Genomic DNA, 22352 nt, shown 5'->3' on the forward strand with positions numbered 1-22352 from the left:
AGAACATTGACATATGTTGTTTTCAGTTGTTTTCAGTTGTGTTTGACTCTTCATGATCAAATTTGGGATTTTCTTGTTAGAGATACTGGAGTAGTTTAGAAACTGAGGCAAACAGAAATCTGATGCCAGATTTGAATTCAGGAAGATGAGTCTTTCTGATTCCAGACACAGCAGACTATCCACTTTGTCACTTTGCTTTATGGATTCTTATTGATTGATTAACTCTATCATACCTGAGCAGCTAAGTGGTACAATTGATAGACAGCTAGAATCAGTAAGATCTGAATTCAAATCCTCAGACATTTGTAAAAATCAAATGAGATATTGTTAAAGCATTTAACACATAGCAGGAGTTTAATAAATTCTTAGTTCCTTCCCTTCTCATGATTCATAACCATACAGTGTCCCTAGAAAGACCTTTTTGACAAATAGAAAAGTCTGTGTTTCTGGAAGAAGCTTTGTGGTTGCAAAAAAGCACTGTTCAATTACCCAAAGGCAATCCCATCCCCTCTCCTCATTGCTTTTCAATTATGAGGGACATTCTATGCTTGGCTGTATCCACCACATTGCTACTTTAAAATTACAGGTCTTCCTAAGCAAAAGTGGCCCTGAGCGAACTGGAACCATCAACCTTTCAGCTAACAGCCAAATGTGCTAACAGATATCACAGAGCCTACTGCTGATAATGTCACTCACTTGATGGTTCAAAGTGCTTCCACATACACAGTCCCATTTGATGTGAGCTACAAAATCTCCACACTGGCATTTTAAACCTCCAACCTTTCCAGACTTATTCCCTATAATCCTTCCTCTTCTCTCTTTCTCCCCCCTACCCCCTGCTACTGCTGCTTCTGCTACTACCACCCCACCACCACTACCACTGCTTTCATAAAACTCCAACCAGTCTTTCCAAACTTACTTCCCATAAACCCCCTACCTTCTCTATTCTGAACAAACTGGTCTGCTAGTTGAAGAAAGGAAGGAAAGAAATAAGTATTTATTAAGCTCTTGCTTTGTGCCAGACCCTGTTATAAGCACTTTACAAATATCTTATTAGCTACTTATGATATCCCTGGAAGGTAGATGATTTTACTACCTCCATTTTACAGTTGAGGAAACTGAGCCAGACATAGGTTAAGTGACTTGCCCAAGATCACACACTCAGGTCTTCCTGAGTCCAGGTTCAACATTCTATCTACTGTACCACCTCTAAACAGAAGCTCTTAACTTTTCTTTGCTTCTAATTGCTTCTGGTTTTTGTCTCCTCAAAATGAGGGGGGAATAATATGTGGAGTATAAGTATTAATTGTGCTTTAAAAATTGATAGAATTTTCCATAAATTCATTTTGACCAGGGTTATTGTTTCCCTTTTAGTTGTTCCTTTATAGTCAATTCAGTTTTCTTTTATGAGACTGGATTATGAGAAATCTGGGTCTGGTGTTCTGTTGCTTGATTATTCAATATGTTTACAGATAATCCTCTTTTGAATTTTCAAGTTTGCCCGTATATGCCTGTATATATATTCTGATCATTCTTTTTATGTCTTTTGGGTTTATTGTGATTTCATCCTCATTTTTTATTTGTAAATTAATTTCATTCAATTTTCTTTTTAATCAAGTTTGTTAACGGTTTGTCAATTTTGCTAATTTTTTCAGAACCAGATTTTAGTTTATCAGTTCTATAAATTTTTAGTTTTCAAATTTATTTATTTCTCCTTTAATCCTCAGGATTTCATTTTATGTTTATTTGGATTTCTAATTTAAAAAAACCTCTAATCTTCAGCTTTATATTTTGTTAATATATGTTTTAGGATTTAATTTTCCCTTTGAGCTCTACTTTAGTTTTATTCCGTGAATTTTGGAATATTTTCTCATCATTATTATTGGGCTTTCACATGATAACTGATTGTTTCTATAATTTGTTCATTTATCCATTGTATATTTAGGATTTCATTATTATATCTCTATTATTTTAGAATGTGATTTTTTCTTGAGTTCCGTGTATTATTATTATGTTATGACCACTCAAATATATGTTTAGTATTTCTGTTTTTTAAAATTTTATTCACAATTTTTCTTTGATCTTATATAGGGTCTATTTTGAGGGTATCATGTTGTGATGAGACATATGGAATTTCTTTAATGTTTCCATTCAGAAAATTTTACAAATCTGTTTAGCTCTAAAGTTCCCAATAGAAGTTTTAGTTCTTTTTTTCCTTTTTAAAAATTTCCTATTAGCTTTGTCTAGCTCTGAGAGGGAAATATTAAAAATCTATTTTTATTGTTATTGTTGATATTGTTATCTTTTTGCAATTCAGTTGATTTCTTTTTTCTGAATTTAGATGCTATACATTTGATGCCCATAAATTTAATTTTAATAATGATTTACTTTAGCATAATCTAATTATCTTGTTTATCTTAATTGATTCTTGAATTTTTCATTTTGTTTTGTCTGATTGTATGATTGTAACTTCATTTTTTCGGTTATCACCAGATACAAAGTAAATTTTGTTACATCCTCTCATTTTAATACTATGTGTGATATTGCTTTTTAGATATATCTCATTTAAGCAACAGATTTTTAGGGTACCTTTAACCTTTTTGCAACTTTTTTGCTTTATTGGAGTATATTTATTTTTATGAGTTATAAGAGTTAGATTTGTATTTTACTTCATTTGTTTATTTACCACAAGGATTAATTTTTTTCTCATCTCTTTCTTTTAAGTCATTATTTATGCCTAGTTTTGTTTAAATTACTTTGAAGCAACTTTATTTCAATAGGCTCCCTTCATGATCTAGTCTTTCTCATTTTCCAATAATTTCCTTAATGTGGAGATTTTATTCAAATCATTTATTTCTTTTTTAAAAATTTAGTTTTTTCCTTTTTTCCCTTTCTCATTCCTCTCTCAGCTAAGTAGTCCCTTTTTCTCACCTCCAGTCTCATGTTTGCTAATTTTGTTTCTTTAGAAACTTTTTCTAGGAAGTTTTTATTTGCTTTGTTCTCTTTATTCATTAATCAATTTATTATTAATTTATTAATTCCCCCAGATTAGGATGCTGCCTACTTTGGCCATGAGCACATTCTCTTCTCCTATGGGGTACTATGCCCTTATTTATTACTCAATCACTCTGTGTTTCTCATAGAATTAAAGCTTCTGAGTTACCAGCTTTGAGCTTCCTCTTATAACTAATGTCTCTATTATTGCCTTTATTGATCTTACCCTTTCATTCCTTTTCTCTAATGTGATTTTTTTTCTTAGAAGCATCAATTTGTAAGGGGAGGCTAGGTGGCATAGTGGATAAAGCACCGGCCTTGGAGTCAGGAGTACCTGGGTTCAAATCTGGTCTCAGACACTTAATAATTACCTAGCTGTGTGGCCTTGGGCAAGCCACTTAACCCCATCTGCCTTGCAAAAACCTAAAAAAAAGTATCAATTTGTGAAGGATATAGTGTTGGCTAAAAGTAGCATCACTTAGCAACAACTACCCTGTTCTCAAATCATGGGACCCAGTTCGACTCTCCTACTGTCCTACTCTCTCTACTCTCCTACTTAGTGGCCTTGGCATCTCGTATTGGTCAGGTGCCACAACCATTCTGGGTAACAACAACCTCCTAGTAACTCATGCATTCCTTCTCCTGAGTCAGAACATTATCCACTTCCTTAGAAAAAGTGGTTGGTCAGTAAACTGGGCTAAGTACTGGAAACTCAAAGAAAGGTAAGAAGATAGTCCCTTCTCAAACAGTTCACAGTATAATGGAGGAGATAACATGGAAACAACTATGTACAAATAAGCTATATACCGGTTAAATTGAAAATAAACAGTGGGAGGAAGGCACTAAAATTAAGAGGGCCCACCCAAAGCATCAAATTCCTCCAGATCAGGATGCTGCCTTAGACCATTAGCACACTCTCTTCCTCCATAGGAGTGCTCTTCAACAGGATACTTCTTCCTTTCATTCTTCCCAAATTCGGTACCTTCCTTCCTTTCTACCTTCTTTGCTATTCTCTCATAGTTTCTCTTCTTGCTAGGAAACAACAGGAACTATTTTCTTTCTGCTCATCCATAAAATTCATTAGGTTATATCATCCATGGAGGACACCATACCCTCCACCTCCCTGTTCTCCTTTATGTATTTTTCCAACTCAAATTCTCAAATTCCAAGTCAAAAAATTTACTTGTAGTGTATTTATGAGTATTCACTGTACTTCACTTTGGCCCTTCTATATTCACTTCCATTTCTTCAAGTTCTCCATACTTCCTTATTCCTGATGCTAAGCTACTGGTTAGCCTTTCCCTCCTTCTGCATTGGAGGATTTAGTTTGCTGACTTGGATCCTTCCCTGAATGGCATCTGAGGAAACAGGTGGGTTACTTTAAAGCCTGATGCAACCTGATTACTATTTGTTAATATGCATAAATAGCCAGAACAACTTGAAACATTTTATCAGAATTTGTTTTATGCTTCATATTTTTTTACCCTCTCTCATGGTTTTTGGCTCCTTTTTGTTCTGATTCATCTTTCACAATATGACTAATATAGAAATATATTTAATAAAGTAATGTATATATGACTTATATCAGATTACTTTCTGTCAAGGGGAGGAGGGAGGAAAAGATGGTATGGAGAAAAATCTGGAACTCAAAATCTAGCAAAATAAATGAATTTTGAAGAGGCAGCTAGGTGGTGCAGTGAATATAGCACCTGCCCTGGAGTCAGGAGGACCTGAGTTCAAATCCAACCTCAGACAAGTGATAATTACCTTGCTGTGTGACCTTCCTTGGGCAAGTCACTTGAATCCCCTTGCTTTGCAAAAAAACATATTTTTTAACTATCTTTGCTTGTAGTTGGAATATTAAATAATTCAATCATTAAAAAAAGAAACATGTCATCAGAACTATTGAATTCAAATAAAAAATGTGCACCCTTTGATTTTATATTGGAAGTTATCATCTTGCACATAGCCATAACTCACAAACTAATTTTTGTTTGGCTAATGTATTTCCCCTACCCCTGGATTATCTTGCATCTCTTCCTTTTCTTCTCTAATTGGAAGGTTAGAAAAGGGCAGGAATGATACTGGAGAGAGTCTCTGTAGCATTAAAACTTAGTTCCAGTCCAAAGATGAAAGAAAGGTAGTATGTTTTCAGTACTCTCCTCTTCCCTACTCATGGTTGGACAGAGTCAATGTCTGTCACTTGTTTTAGGAGTAGGAATATGTTGGCAAGATTTTTGCATTGAGAGAAAAGTCCTTCATTGGATATAAGGCACAAAACTGAGGATAAATTTATGAGACCATGCCATAACTGGACCTGGAAAAAGTGTCTAATTTGCCTCTTGTTAATATTGTAACCCAAAAAAGAGTCTCTCTCTCTCTCTCTCTCTCTCTCTCTCTCTCTCTCTCTCTCTCTCTCTCTCTCTCTCTCTCTCTCTCCCTCGAAATTATGTTGTTAAAAAATTTACTTATATGATGCTCCTTCTGGAACTATTCCTCAACCTGCAATTGCACATTGGGTCACCAGACACCACGACTACTTCAAGGTTCTAGTATTTTAAGGTCTAAAATTGTAAACTGATGAATTGTAAACTGATGAACTCCCCACCCCAATCCTATTCCTCAGACATGGATCCTGCCTTGACTACTATGCAGTCTCCTATGGCTGCAAAGAAATTCTCCTCTACTCCTATCTCCCCCCACCCAGATGAGAAATGACGTTCTCTCAAGTGTTAGGTTCTTCGGCTGGTTCTCTTCCTTATTTTCCATGATCATACCTCCAGAGTTGTCTCCTGATTCTACTGTTCCTTAGAAAATGCATCTTGCTTTTCAAAAGAATGTAAGGGTTAATAAGTAGATGCTCCATATTTTCATCAAGCTTGACTAAGAACTTCTCCCTATCTTATAAAGAGAATAGACACTTTTTTTGTTCTTCCTTTACACCTCATTTTTTCTCTTACCTGCCCCTTGCCTTCCTTCCTTCATCATCTGAGAAGAGAAGAAATCAGTTGAAGAGGGAGTGCTGGTAATTTCTCATGCCAAACTATTCTAACTTCAATAGAATATAAACTCTTTGAAGGTAGAAATTCGTTTTTTATTTTGTCTTTGTAGCTCCAGTGTCTAACATAATACTTTGTATTTAGTAGGCATAAAAATATTTATCAATTCTAACTGGATAATCTTGTGAAATAAGCATCTTAGTCTTATTATCCCCATTTTATAGAGGTTCAAAGAGGAAAAATGCAACTGGCTAGTTTCAGGCATCAATCATCATCACTAACATTTATATAGAACCTACAATTTACTGTAGAAATATCATCTCATCTGATCCTCACAACAACCTTAGTATTATGGTTTTATTACTCCCATTTTATAGAAGAGGAAACCAAGTTTGTATGTTGAATGACAATGAATAATGAAGGAGTGACAATGTTGTCCTCCATTTTTGATGATCAAGATGGATTGCCCAGGCTGATGATCTGAAATCTCTCCCAAACCCAGAAGTAATGCTAGTCCCTAGAAAGAGAGGGTAACCAAAAAAGAAAAAAATGAAACCAGAAGCAAACTTAGCCAGCCTGGCCCTTCCCCCAGGTCCCTCCTCTCCTCTTGATTCTAATTAACCTTTGAGGAGGTAGGCAGCCCTAGGTGTTCTCTCTGCTGACTCCCTTCACTCTGCCCTTTCAGACCATCCCTGAAAGGTTAATTACCAAATCAGCCCACCCAATGAAATTTCATCGCTGTGCCTTAAAAGACCAAATCATGCTTTGGCAATGCAGTTATTTATGGTGTCTAATAAGCATTTTTCGGAGTGATTAACCTTTATGCCAAAGTCACATTGGAAATCTTGAGCTCCATGCTTGTTTGCTGTACTAAAGGGACAGCCAGAGGCAGGAGGAGGCAGGTGCAGCTGCACAACCCTGGAATATCAGTGGCTTCATTCAGATCAGGACCTTCCAATCCCCACTCCCAAACCCTCACCCCCATCTCTCCCCCCCAAATTCCCATCAAACTGTACCTTTTTTCAGATCACAAGATCTCAGAGCTAAAAGGGAGCTTAAATATCATCTAGTCTACATAAACCCCCTTCATTTCGCAGCTGGGAAAACTGAGACCCATAGAGGTCAAGTAATTTGTCCAAGGTCACATGGGTCAAACACAGCAGTGCTGGGATTTGAATCCTGGTCTTCTGGGTCTCTATCTGGTGCCCCTCTCGCTAGTTGATGCTGGCCTTTGCCTTACTGTGGTCATATGTCCCTTTCAGTTTCTAAAGCACAGGGACCTGTTCTCAATTCTCTTTGTATCCCTCGACACACTCCCCTCTCCCTCATCATAGACACCCTGTGTTTTTATGAATCCAGAGACATAGGAGGAATGGACTTGAAGAAATAAGACTCAGATTGCAGTTCCTGCCACTGACCTAGGTATTGGACCTTGGGGAAATCAGCTCCCTATTGTGGTTCTTAGTTTCCTCATCTATAAAATGGGCATAATACTTAAACTACTTCTAAGACTGTTGTGAGAATCAGGCAAAATAATGGATATAAACTGCCTTTCTTTATATAGCTTTTTAGGGTTTAGAAAGCCCTTTAGTTATGTTCACTCACTCAGCAATGATGATTGATGCCTGAAATTTACCCAGCTGAATTTTTCCTCTCTGGGTCTCAACTTCCTCCTTTGTGGACAACTCTGATGGATAGGTGCCATTATCACTCACAGTTTTCAGACTCAGAAATTGAATCTGAGAATGGTTATGACTTGCCCAGGGTCACATAGCTAAGAGTCTAAGTCAGGATTCAATCTCAGATCCTATTGACTCAATGTCCCTCATAAGTGTAAGCTGACAAGTGCTATGTCAACTCTTCCTGTTATTAAATCCAATGCTTGTTCATTCTCTGGTCTTTGGGAGTGGACTAAACATTGTGGAGCAAACATTGTGGAACAAAAATATGCATGTCCTTTTGGTATCCTTTTATCTTCCCTTCTCCCTGCCTTTCCTGGATAGCCTTGCTTGATTCCTTCTTCACCCAGTTGTTAGTGGTGTCTTCTTCCTAAAATTACCCTCTATTTCTTAGCTGAATTATTAGTTATTCTTAGTAAAACATGTGGTTTTCTGCCCTTACTCCCAGAATCCCTCAGTTCCTCACCAGCACAATATCAGCTACTTGTGAACAAGAACTATGTAATCCTTGTCTTTGTTTCTTAAGCACCTAGCATTGTACCTTTCTTGTAGAAGGCACTAAATAAATGTTTATTGAACCAAATTTGTTCTCTTCTAGTCTCTTCCAAGATACCCTATAACCCTGTGGATGCTGTATAGATATTAATAGAGTTTGTAGAGGGATTTTTATTTACTCATGGAATTGGACTATTTGACTATCAATGTCTTTCCAACTCTGAGATTTGTAATAATGTAATTTATTTTAAATAAGGAGTCATGAAGATTATATCTGACTCTTCATGACCCTGCTTGACATTTTTCTTGGCAAAGATACTGGACTGGTTTTCCATTTCCTTCTTTAGTTCATTTTACAGATGAAGAAACTAAGGTAAACAGAATTAAGTGACTAGCCCAGGGTAATGGTTAGGAAGTGTCTGAAAGTGGATTTGAACTCAAGGAAGAAGAAGACTGAAAAGGCTTTGAAATAGAAGGGTGGGATAACAGGTAGTTGGATTAATCTCTGGGGGAATATGTCAAACTGAAAATCTCTCAGATTATGCCATCTAGACAGCCTGCAAATGTTTTTATGCCTGGACTTTGACAGATTTCCTCATGGTTGATACTGACCTTAGATGTATGCAAATAGGACAAAAGGGAGGGCCCCCTACCAAAAAAATGTGTTCTGGAACATGGTTTCAGAATGGAAACCTCCCCTCTAAGAGGCTATCTATATGTTCTTCATTATTACCATGTGCCACTTCTTTGGTTGCAGGTCATGGATTTTTTTGGCCAGAAAAATGTGCCTTTATAAAAAAAAAAATGAATATTAAAAGTGTCCCTGGGGCAGGTAGGTGGCGCAGTGGATAGAGCACTGGCTCTGGAGTCAGGAAGATCTGAGTTCAGATACGGCCTCAGACAATTATTACCTAGCTGTGTGGCCTTGGGCAAGTCATTTAACCCCATGGCCTTGCAAAAGCCTAAAAAAAAAAATGAAGAGAAAAATTGTCCCTAATTGTACCCTCCATGTGTTGTACTGTTGGCTCCCTGTCTTACCTGTACCTAGTCCTAGGTCTGGAAAGAAGATAGGTATTTGTGCAAGGTCCAGGAAGTCTTTTTTTTATATTTCTAGCTTGGCAGGAACTCTAGATGTGCCATCATTTGAGGGCTCCCTAAAGGAATTTAACATTTTCTAATGTGTGGTGGGGATAGATTTTCTCTGTTATGGCAGCAGACTCTTAGAAAGACTCTTCTCTCTGTTCAGAAACCAAAGGAAGCAAATGGAAGAAAGCAAATCCTTCTTTGACTCAATTTTTCATTTATGAAATAAGGATAAACACTAGAATTATTTGCTATGGAGGAAAACCATGAAGGCTATGATGTTTAATTTCTGGTTAATAAAATGTTAGAAGTTTCTTAGGGCAGGAGAATCACATGGGCCTGCCTTAATAATAGATAGTACATATGAATGATCCAAAAAGGAGGTAAACTGGTCATTATTTGAGAATGAAACAAAAGGTGAATGGTTCATATGTGCTGTGGGTATTGTCAGGTTATTATTACTAGTAACAATAACAACTAATATTTATTTAATATCCATTATGTAATAGGGGGTAATAGCAGTAAGTGGTGTAGTGGATAATCTGTTAGGCCTGGAATCAAGAAGACTATCTTCCTGAGTTCAAATCCTGCCTTAGACAATTACTAACCATGTGTCGCTGGGAAAGTCATTTGACCTTGTTTGCCTCTCTTTCCTCATATGTATAATGAGCTAAAGAAGGAAATGGCAAACCATTCCAGTATCTTTGCCAAGAAAACTTCAAATGGAGTCACAAAGAATTGAACACAACTGGAAAACAAATAAACTACAATGTGTTGGGGCACTGTACTGTGTTACAATTATTATTTCATATGATTTTGCTACAATTATTATTACATTTGATCTTTATGATAACCCTGGAAGATAGGTACATTTATTAACTCCATTTTACAGGTGAGGTAACTGAAGTGGACAACAGTTAACTGACTGGCCCAGGGTCATACAGCTAGTAAATGCTGAGGCTGGATTTAAACTCAGCTCTTCCTAACTCCCAGCCCAAACTTTATCTACTGTGCTACCTAGCTGTTCCAGAACCAGAAGTTCTCTAGCATTTTAGGACTTGAAAATAAAGGATAAAACTGGCCAGTTTTCCTTTCCCTGAAAATGAGTGGAGAATTTGAGAATAATGAGAGGGGGCATGAGTATATTCAGAGAGAACTATAGATAAAGTATTGACTCTGATATCAGAAGTTCTGAGTTCCAATCCTTTCTTTATTACTACCTTGAGCAAGGCATTTAATTTTCCTAGGCCTTATTTTCTTCATTTGTAAAATAAATCTTAAAATAAATCCCTTTCCTCTCAGAATGTAGGATCTATGAGAAGTCATAGAAAGTTACAACTGGAAGGGACCCTAAAGGCCATATGATCAATATCTCTTCAGGTGCTGTAGCCCCCACCTCCTCAGCAACCAGAGCTACTGAACCCCTTGGGGGAAAAAGTTAGTGCCAAATGATTCGCTTTCATAAAGGATATGACTCTAATCAGTGGAAATAACATTAAATAAGGTGAATTGCTTTCCGCTTTGCTCTTGCTCTGTAAGCATCATGGAACCTAACCATTTGACTTGAAATTAAAGCTTTCTATGTTTGCCATGAAACATTTTCCCCCATTACTATGTGACCACCTCAGAGGTAGAATAAAATGCATTTTCTTTTTAATTTGTGTCCTCAGTGCTTAGCACAAAGTATAACATTTAGTAAACAATGAATGTTTTTTCATTCATTTATCATGGATCCATTCTGGTATCAAATGCTTCTGCATTTTTCTTTTCTAATTCTATTTTCCTCTTTGAGAAGAAAGCACTCCTGATCTCGTTCCCCTAGTTCTTGACTTCAATATGCATAATCATAGAGTGCTAATTACATAGCTGAGGTGGTATTAGTATGGTATGTACAGGCTGCCTCAAAACAGATTTTTTCAGAACCCATTTCAGTTATAGAATATAGACTATGAAGTTCAGTCAAAACATTTTGACCAGTCAATTAAACCAACAACAAAAGACCATTCAACTATTTTTGTTATTTTTTTGAGGGAGGAATAAAAATTAAAAATTGGGAATTTAGGGAGGAAAAGAGTACTAGATGTTATTCAAAATGCATTACACCTAGTAGGAACTTTCTTTTCTGTCACCTTTACTCATTTATTATCCTTACCCTGTCCCCAACTGTCCATGTAGCCTGTGGCTTTGTTTAAGCCTTTTTCTTTTCTTTCTTTACATGTCCTCTGATGATCTCATTAGTTTCCACATGTTCAGTTGTCATCTCTTTGCATATAATTCCCAGAATTACCCTAGTCTCTTCTTGAACTCTATTCCCATATTGCCATCTACTTTTTGGAAATTTCCAACTGGATTTCCCAAAGGTTTTTTAAATTTAGCATATTTAAAGCAGAACTTCCTATTTCTCCCAATACCTATTCTCTTCCTAATGTCCCTATTTCTATAGAGAAAACCATTATCCTTCCAGTCACCCGGGTTACCAACCTCAGAATCATCCCTGATCTTTATTCTCCCTTAACTCCCATATCTAGTCAACTACCAGGTCTTGCAATTACTTCCTTCACAGTATCTCTTACATCCATTCTCATCTCCCCACTGACAGGGTCCCCACCTTGAGAGCATGGTCTCATCACATCTCTCACCTGGACCATTTTAGCAGCCTCTTAACATCACTCTGCTTCATCCTACACCAAGTTGCCAAAATAATATTCCAAATGAGATGAGATATTCCAGATGAGATCATATAGCTCCCTTGTATAAAAAATCTTCAGGGGTTCCCCCTAGGCTCCAGGATAAAATTAAAAACTCCTCTGTTTGGCATCCAAAGTTCTTTTATAATTTGTCTTTAGCCCTCCAGCCTTATTACAGATTTTTTCCTTTCTTGCACTTTATAATCCAATCAAAATGATCTTCTTAGCTTTCCTCACACAGATATTCCATCTCCCTCTTTGGATATTTTTGAAAGGACCATTTCTCTTGCTTGGAATGCCCTTCCCTCCCTTCTACTTCTTAGTTTTCCTAGACTCAATGAAAACATGAAGCCTTTCCTAATCTCCCCCAAGCTGCTGACCCCCACAACAAATTATTTCATATACAGTTTCTAATATTTAACAAGGCATTTATATCATACCTACTGTGTACCAGTCACTGCTAAGTGCTTTATAATTTATTGGTTTGATCCTCACAATAATCCCACAAGATAACTACTGATGTCACCCCTGTATTATAACTAAGGAAAGAGACTGCAGAATTTACATAACTAATTCAGGGTCACACCTAGGATATGTCTGAGAATGGATTTGAACTCATTGCTTCTTGACTCCAGCCCTGTGTTCTTTCTACCTAGCTACCTATCTACTTCTATATGCCTATATTATGATAAGATTTTTATCTGGAACCAGTGGAATCCCTCTCAGTTCTGAATTCACTTGTGTGCAGAATATGTTCACACCTTGGGATTGGGGGGAACTAACTATAGTTTGCTGTAGCATACCAAAATACCAAATCCTTTTAGTACTGAGTCACCTGTTTTCCTATAAGTGGCTAATACACAGGTCCATCACTCAATGGGGGTGAGCTCTACAGGAAGGTGGGTTGGTTTCTGTTTTACTCTCCTGTTTGTGTATATACATATCCATAAATATACATATACACATTGTTTCTCTTAGTTAAAATGTAAACTCCTCATTTTTTGCTATATCCCCATTACCTAGCATAATGTCTGACATGCAGTAGGCACTTAATATATACTTGTTGAATTAAATTGAGGATGACTGGGTATTCCATTCTGGTATTGTGCCTAGAATTTATAATGCCCCTTAACCTATATTCATAATTCACAAAGACACGTACCTGTCTCACTGTTCTTGTTACCCACATCTCTCCTTACTGTGGTGCAACAAGTTGGGGCTTCTCCATAATCTGATCTTTCTTTACCCTGGGGGCTCAGCAGCATCCAGGGTATCAAGGAGATCCCCATAAGTAAGAGGACACAACTATTCCCTGCAATCCTAGGACAGGCAGGCAGGCAGCACAAGCCCAGATCCCCCACACATATTTATCACCAATGAGCAGGGTGGGCATGTGTGAGCACACTGGGAAGTGCCTAATTAAAGGGAGACTTGGAGCAGTAGCTCTGCAGCTGAGAAGGGGCAGGGTTGAGCTGTAATGAGTCTCTAATATTAGCAGAAGGAACTCAGTTCTTCCTGCCTGTCTGGGTGGGGCTGCTCTGTTCTACAAGGAGGGAATCCCAGAAGGATAGACTCTTTAGAAATAGTCTTCATTTCCCCTGTGGAGCTCTGGGAGACGATAGAGTTGGGGAGGGGGAAAGCATTGCTATAAAGTGACAGAATTTCAGGCATGAAAACAAAGGGCAAAACTGTCAAAATTCCTCTCCCTGAAAATGAGTTGGGGGAAGAAAATATGAGTGTAATGAGAAGAGACAAGGATATGTGCAGAGAGAGATGAAAACAATGTGGTGCTATAGAAAGATCATCATCAGCTCTGATGTCAGGCAATCTGAGTTCAAATCCAGCCTCTGCTACTTATTACTTATATGACCTTGGATAAGTCATTGAACTTTTCTTGAGTCTGTATTTCCTCATTTGAAAAGCAAAGCTATTGGATTAGGTAGCTTTTGAGATTCTGCCCATCTCTGATTATGAACACTGTTTGCTCATTTGAGGGTCTAGAGTTGAATGGGCTTCCTTAGTGGAATATAAAGAAAGCAAATAGGCCAGTCCCATTGTGCCCAGGTACAAATGAGGAGAGACCGTATAAAGTCAGAGGTGGAAAGGACTCCCAAGGCCATATGGTCTCATTTTAGAATAAGGAAGCTAAGGCCCAGAGAGGTGATATACTTTGGCCAATTTCACACAACTAATTAATAGCAGAGCCAGGAGAATTTAGTTTGCTCTTTTGACTCTCTGATGGGACCTGGTCTGAAATTCAATTCAGTAAACATAATTCTTCTGGAAAGGGGGATTTAATGGCTATTTCAGCATCATAGTTTAGTCCTAAATCTTGGAAGAGACATGAAGAGTAAATATTCCTAGCTATCCCCCCAGGAATCACTTCCATTTAAAGACATAACCCACAAGCTACAAAGCACCTTCTTCTCAATACTTTAAAGGTAGCATTTCAGTTATGAGCTCCATTTTACAGATGAGGAAACTGAGGCTTAGAAGTGAAATTATCTGACCAAGGTCACTCAGGTAATAAGTACCAACATCTAGATTTAAATTAAGACTTTCTATCTCCAAGTCTAGGGCTCTTTCCATTGTTTCACACTACCTCCCACAAGTAAAATCTCTATGCTAAGTATGGCTCTTTCAGTCTGGTGGTAACACTCCCTTCTACAGGCCCCAACCCCTAGCTTTCTACCAGAACAGAAGCAAGGTTCTAATGTAAGAACAAAAGATAGTAAAGGGGGAAAATAAGAAGAAAGGAAAGGAAAAGAAAAAAAGGAAGTGAACAAATATTAATCCAACACCTACTTTGTGCCAGACACTAGGTCAAGGATTTATAAACATTGTCTCATTTGAACCTCAAAAAACCCTGAGAGAGAGAAGGATACAATGCCAGATTTGGAATCAGGAAGGCCTGAGTTCAAATATTGCCTCAGATATTTACTAGCTAGACAATCTCATGCAAGTCACTGAATCACTCTCTATCTCAGTTTTCTCAACTGTAAAATGAAGATAATAACTTACCTCTAGGGTTGTTCTGAAATTCAAATAATATAATACTTGTAAAGTTCTTTTCAAACCTTAAAGTGTTCTTTAAATGCTAGCCATTACTATGATTATTAATAAATACAGGATTTAAACTCAGGCCTTCTAAACAGAAGAGTGTGAATTCTGAACATATACTCCAAATGATCTTTCAGCTTCCCTTCATAGCAGTTTGACTCTCTTTCCTTTATACCAGACTCTGCAGGCCAAAGTAAGTTATAGTCAAATTACCCTAATCCATGGGCAGGTATAGGTGGTATAGTAGATAGTCTGTTGGGACGTGGAGTCAGGAAAAAACTCCTCTTCCTGAGTTCAAGTCTAACCTCAGATTGGTAAAATGAGCTGGTGAAGGAAATAGCAAACCACTCTAGTGTCTCTGCCAAGAAAACCCCAAATGGGGTCATGAAAAGTCAGACATGATGAACACCAGCAAAAACTCTAGCCCAATTCAAGTCTTAATCTTTTGAAATATGTCTATTAGGTTGCTGTAGGACCTATAAGAAATGAAAATCTAGGGCTGTGTTTTCTGCTCATTGCAGGATATTTACTTTCCTTACCATAGTTAGGAATTTCATGTCCAAGTAGCCGCTAGACTTTTGGGGACACTTTTTGAAATGGAGGGAGGATAGTTGACTGTTTTGTACTTGAAATTACATCATTTTGGCTTGAATGTATAGAATTTAAGTGTTTGGAGGCAATGTGATATAGTGGAATGAGTCCTGAGTTTGGAGTCAAGAGTACTTAGGTTCAAATTCCAGATCTGCCACTTAAAGTCTATGGGACCCTGGGTGTCACTTCTCCTAAAATGTGTTTGCTCATATGTAAAATGAAGGTATTGGACTAATTAATCTCTGAGATTCCTTCTGTCTCTAAATCCAATGCTATTCTAGTTCTGGCTACCTTATCCAGAGTGGGTTCTGTGGGAATAGTTGGAGTATCCTAACTATATTTCTGTCTTCTCATGACCCTCATAGGCCCTTCTTCTGTGGCTTGCACCAGTCTCAGCCTCACTCCAGGATCAGTACTGTGAGAGCTTATCCTTAGTCAACAACACCACTGGTGAGTACCCAGAGGCATCCTCTTCCTCCCTTTCCCCCAACTACTCCTTAACAGCATGCACTAGAATTGGAGAAACAATAGCACAAAAACCACCCCAGTTAGCCCTCTATTTCTTAGAGAAATTCCCTGATTCTATTTCTTTTCATACAGAAATATCAGAAAAATATCTTCTCCAGTGCCATTTTTATTATGTCCCTCCAAGATTCAAGAATCCTGATATTATTCCTCGTTGTCTAAGGTATCTAATTCAAATATACAGGCCATCTACTGAAGCCTTGATAACTCTCTAAGTCTATCTCTTCTTTTTGCCCATGCTGAGGCATTACCCCATCTTACTAATTATCAAAAACAGGCCTTTTGAGAACCCTTTCTCTTCCTCACCCCAGTTCCAGCCTGGATGCTGCTGATCTCCCTCCCCACTATCTCTATCAAAAGTAACCCAAAACCTCATTCCACTTTGATTCTTAGGTCACTACTCTCTTTCCACGAGTCATTGGTCAAGAGACCACCTGTCCTGCTCTTGCTCACCAAGGTCAATGGGGTCTTACCACCTTCCTTGCTTCTCCTGCTGGACCCTTAGTTTCACTTGGTTCTATATGAAACTGAACCCTCTTTTATGTGTTGTTTCCCCTAATTAGAATGTGCTTCTATTTGTATGCTCTGCATTTGTCACCCTACTTAGCACAAAGCATCAAACGTTTTCTTTTCCATTCCATGAAAATCATGGTCAGAGTTGCATTTCTATTAAATTCGATAGAATTTAATACTGATTGCCTAATCTCAAACAAGGGTGCCCAGCAGTGAGCATTGGGTTTATGTATCAGATGGGAGAAAAAGGGAAATATGCCATCTAGAATCAGAAGGAGGATGGGAGCAGTGGAGGAGAGGAGTGGTGTCAGAAGACTATTCTCCCTTGAAACCCTCTTGGACTATTTGCTTGGATTTTAGCTTATTATTTAATATTTTTGTTTGAATACCTACAATGGGGATAACACTGTTCCCATTATGATGGGAGAAAAGCAGAATAAAGAAGACACAGAATTTGACCATAGTCTGAAGGGAGGAGTGGAGGATAACCGAGGGAAGGAAAAGCAGAAGGTACATACCTGAAATAGCTTAGACAAAATGAAGATAAACATCATGGAGGCAATCTCTGAATTGAACTTTTTTTATTTTCACATCAATTAGTTCAAAGTAGAATATAAATAAGTATAAAATCCTTTCCTGCTAATCAAAGAAGTAAGTGTTGTATGGAGGTAAAATAAGGGATTTCTTAGACTAGAAATGAGATTAATCTAGGAAGACTTCCTCATTATATTTCACATTCAATCCTTATAACAATCTTGGAAGTTCAATAGTGTAAGTATCATTCCCATTTTTTTAGAGGAGAAAATTGGCCTCAGAAAAAAACTACGATAATGATAACCCATTTCACTAGTCAAGGGAAGAGGAAATGATGTAGGCAAAATTTGGAGGCAAGGATCTACTAAGTTGTTTGCAGAGAATGAACAAGCAGATATTTATGTTTGGATGAGTGGCTACAGGGTAACAAAAGGAAGAGATGAACTTAAAGAATCATCAGGAGCTCAGGTAATTTGGATTAGACATATCAGGGCACAGGGAGCTGTTAGGGTTCTTGAATTAAGCAGGAGCATTATAAGAATTATCTCGTGGCAGGCATGTATGAAGAGGAACTGGAATCAATGATCTCCTCTAGGAAATGGGGGCCTCCTAATAGGAATGGCCCTGGTGACCCATGACAGAAAGAATGGCTGCTCAGGCTTCATTAACTCATTTGTTCTGCTCCCTAAAGAGGTCTATTCCATAGCTTACTGCCATAGGTGTCATCTGTCCTTGGAGGTGATGATAAATGGCATTCATTCCCCTGTGCTTTATATTTCCTACTCCCTCTCCTCACCTCACCCCCACCAATGCTTTCCTCCCTCAATCCAAAACTGGCTTTATGGTGTGCTGATCGATCACCCTCTGCAGAAATCTCTGATCAAGTGCCATTTTTCTTCCTCCTTTCCTAGACCTGCCCAGACAAATAGGCACTGGGAAAGACAGATGGAGAGTTTGGGGAGAAGAGAGGGACATTGACAGATGGATGGATAGTCAGTCTGGCTACCTAGTGACACCAAGACATTGATGCTTTCTGTGGGGAGTCCCCATCCTGTTTTCACATGGCAAATTCCAGGACCAAGGAGAGCACCACTGGGAAATAGACTGAAGTTTGAGCTCATCTGTCCATCTGGCACAGTCCAGATAGGTCACAAAATTATAAAATTATATAATTGTAGAATAACAGCATCAAAACCATGGAGTGTTATATAAGTTCACATTTACATAGAGTTGTAAAGTTTACAATGCATTTTATATACCTTTTCTTTGACTCTCAATGATATCTATGAAGTGGTTTGCAATTGTATTCCCATTTTACACACAAGGAAATTGAGACTGTGAGAGGTCAAGTGACCTGTCTAGGATCACATAGGCATGAAGTATTGTAATGAAAAAGAAAGCCCACTACTCACAATTTAGAAGACAATCAAATAAAAATCTTTATTCCATCCATTATAACAATTCAAGGCAGAGAAAAAGCAAGTAGTAGGTTTCTAAATATGAACCATTTTCCACAGTATTTATGGAATACTGAAAGGTATATATAATCATGGTGCATTCACAAGTCAGTCACTGGTCTTTGAAACAGTGGTTCATGGGAAGGAAAAGAGACTTTCTAATTTGCCAGTGTGTTTTTGACTTCAGGGATTCAAGACAGGGTGCATATTCTGTTTTGTTCATCTTTGCATACAAACTGGGGTAAAGAAAAGCAAAAATATAGGAGTTAGACATAGCTATCTGTTTAACATTGAAAGGAAGGCTTGGTCTAAGATGGAATTGTTTACACCAAAAAAGAAGAAAATATAGTGTCCATCAGAGTATGAGAGACAGGATGTGAATTCAGGTCTTACTGTCTCAAAATCACAGTGATCTACCCACTACTTTATGCTTCCTCTGCAGATTAAGTTGGGAAAGGATCTTGGGAGGTCATTAGGTCCAACTCTTTGATTTCAGACAAATGATTTGTCTAAACTAATCAGATCCAGTTATGTTGGATGTAGACATATGTATCTAGAAGGCCTAGTCTATCCTTAGTGGATGAGGAACTTGTCAATGAAAGGAACTATCTGGACATTCTTCCCAATTCACTACCCCAAGAGTGGTAGTGTTTGAGGTAGTTTTTGGGAAATCAGTGATTCAATTTAATCACCAAAGAATCCCAGGAGTAGGATAGTGAAGAAGAGATTCCCTGTGCCCATAGAACCAGGAGACAGAGACAGAATTACCCCCCTTATCTACTGTATATATTGCCATGGTTAAAGTTCACTCACCTAGCCCTCTCTCTCCTTTTTCTAAAGCCTAAGGCTTTCCTATCACTAGGAAAAATTAACAGAACCTTTTCTACTAACAGCTAAGGGTGACAGTTAAGGGTAAAAATGTAGGACTAGAATTAACAAACACTGTCTGTGACCTTTGGTCTGACCTCTAAAACCTGGAACAGATTCCCTATAGGGAGACACTGAGTAACAGATAGTTTGGATATAGGTCATTAAACTGTCCATTTTATCCTCTCACAGACATTGTTCTACCACTTTGCTGTGGTCAAGTTGGGCCAAGTGCTCTTGGTCAGCTCTGACTGAGTATTCACTATATGCTATATGGAATAGAATGCTGCTGATAAACAGTCCTGATCCAGGGAGCAGACAAAAAATCTAAGGCAGAATTTCTGGGCTCCATGTGAAATCTAAGAATTGACCCTGGTCAGATTCATAGAACCACATCATGGGGAGATGATTTTCTGATATCCTAAGACTAATGCAAGACAGTCATACTAATAGTTCACTTGGTAGCATTTCCTAAATATCCAACTATGAGGGAATTGAATACCAGGTAGGATTGGATTTCATTCATTTTCTTGGGGTTGGAAGGCTATTAGAGAGTAAAGTAATTCTCATTGAAAGTGTTCTAGAGCTTATCTATGAATGGTAGATCTTTCCTACTTGATTATGAGATCTATATTTTTAGGGGAATGATTTTTTAAAATCCCACAGGGGACCCTCTGGGGCCCTGATGAGGGGCAGGATCCTCTTAGATCTTAGAGAGAATTCAAGCAAAGAATCAGATGGATTAAGATCTTGGCTTCCATTTTGCTTCAGTCCTCACTCAGATAATGGGGCACAGGTATCTTATTGCCTTGTTCCCTTGCCATTGGTCACAATAAGATATAGGTAGGTAGATAGATAGATAGATAGATAGATAGATAGATTTAGATGGGTTAGGAACAACTTTGAGCTTGAAAACTAAATGTTGGTCTAATTGGTAGCTTTCTGAAACTCAGGGAAACTTTCAACTTAACTGATTTTTTAAATGTATGTTTATACCAAATACAGTTTCCCATCTTGGAGCATGGGATAGAAGATGAACCAGATATAAGGAGGAAATGATTCATTCCTTCTATTTCTTTTGCTTTGGAATTCATGATAGCATGGGAGGCTCAAGATTGCCTTTCTATTCCCTATGAAGAAAAGGGACTAGCAAAAATTGCATTTGCAAACAAAATTGAAGTGGGACTGTATAACATAGAAATGCTTTCTTATAACTTTCATAGCAGAGAGTAAAAATACCACTTTCAAAGTGATTCTTCTCTATCTCAGTAACATCTTTGGTGGGTTATTACTTAAAGCTAATTTTGTGCTCCAAAAAGTGATGAAACTGAATTAATTTTTAAAAATATTATTATTAAGTTAAAACTTTTCAATTATTCAGTCTAGTCCTGAATGGATGGATTGGAGTTATTATTGTTATTTAGTAATTTCAGTTGTCTCCAACTCTTCATGACCTCATTTGGGATTTTCTTGCAGAGATAACAGAGTAGTTTGCCCTTTCTTCTTCCAGTTCATTTTAAAGATGAAAAAATGAGGCAAAGAGAGGGCTTAGTGACTTACCCAGGATCTAAGTGCACTTGGCCTACTCGATCACAGCAAAGTGGTGGAACAATGACTGCGAGACAGGAGAAAATGCAGTTTAGTGGTCTATATCCAAGCTGCCTGTTACTCATTACACAACTAGCAAATGTCTGAGGTCAATCTGAACCCTGGAAGATGAGTCTTCCTGACTCCAGGCCTAGCACTTTACCCACTGTATCACCTACCTGCCTCATGGATTAGAGTAGTTTGATCATAACTTATTTTAGCATTCAGTAGTATGTAGGATGCTCTCTTGCCACCTGATAAGACACTGAGCGTTTGGGGGAAGGAGCCAATCAAGCAATAAACTAATAGGTGTTTATTAAGCACCTACTTTTGTCAGACCAGGGCAGCTAGATGATACAGAGGATAGAATGCCATATTTGGAATCAGGTAGACTCATCTTTGTGAGTTCAACTCTGACTTCAAACACTTATTAGCTATGTGACCATGGGCAAGTCATTTAATGTTTTCCTCGGTTTCTCATTTGTAAAATGAGCTGGAAAAGAAAAAAGCAAATCACTCTAGTATCTTTGTTAAAAAAAAAAATAGGGTTACAAAGAATTGGTCAAAACTGAAATTACTGAACAAAAACAAAATTGATCAGGCATTTGCTTGATGATGAGGATACAAATTACAAAAAGGAAATAATCTCTAGTTACAATGAGTTTATTGGAAGAGACAACATTAAAATATTTTCAGCATAAATATAAAGTAATTTTCTATTTTTATGTACATAGATACATGTATGTATGTTTACACACACAAAACATGCATGCATGTTATATATGCTACATGTGTACACATATGTGTGTATATGTGTGTGTATATATGTGTGTGTGTGTGTGTATATATATATATATATATATTTAAATACAAAGATAGTTTGAGAGGGAAGGTACTCTCAATTGGAGATATCAGAAAAGGTTTCATGTAGAAGATGGTGCCTGAATTTCTTCTTGAAAGAAAAGGGCTCTAAGAGGCATATATAAAGAGGAAGAGCATTCCAAGCAGGAGGGATGGCCACTGGAAGAGCATGGAGATAGGAGTTATATGTGAGGAAAAGAGAATAGTCTCTAAGAAATTAGATCAAAGAGTACCATAAAGAAAGGAAGCCAAGAAGGTCATATCTATCTGCACACTGCTCATCACAGGCCTACCTTAACCAACACTAGTTTGGTGTGAGCAGATATGTTTTGAAACAGCAGCAGACCCCCGGGAAGGGTTTCACTGGACCCAATATATCTTCCTTTTGGCTGTGATGAGGATTGGGATGGAACTGGTGGA

General features: G+C 37.8%; 1 protein-coding gene across 1 annotated transcript in view; it reads left to right on the forward strand.

Annotated features, from left to right (window-relative positions):
- The window catches only part of CRHR1 (corticotropin releasing hormone receptor 1), a 109483-nt gene that overhangs the window by 39965 nt on the left and 47166 nt on the right, over positions 1-22352 (forward strand). Inside the window, exon 2 of the mRNA XM_074224392.1 lies at positions 15954-16038. Within this exon, the coding sequence (XP_074080493.1) occupies positions 15954-16038 (85 nt within the window). The remainder of the gene's footprint in view (positions 1-15953; positions 16039-22352) is intronic.

Source organism: Macrotis lagotis, chromosome 2 (assembly GCF_037893015.1).
Source record: "Macrotis lagotis isolate mMagLag1 chromosome 2, bilby.v1.9.chrom.fasta, whole genome shotgun sequence".
Taxonomy (NCBI): domain Eukaryota; kingdom Metazoa; phylum Chordata; class Mammalia; order Peramelemorphia; family Peramelidae; genus Macrotis; species Macrotis lagotis.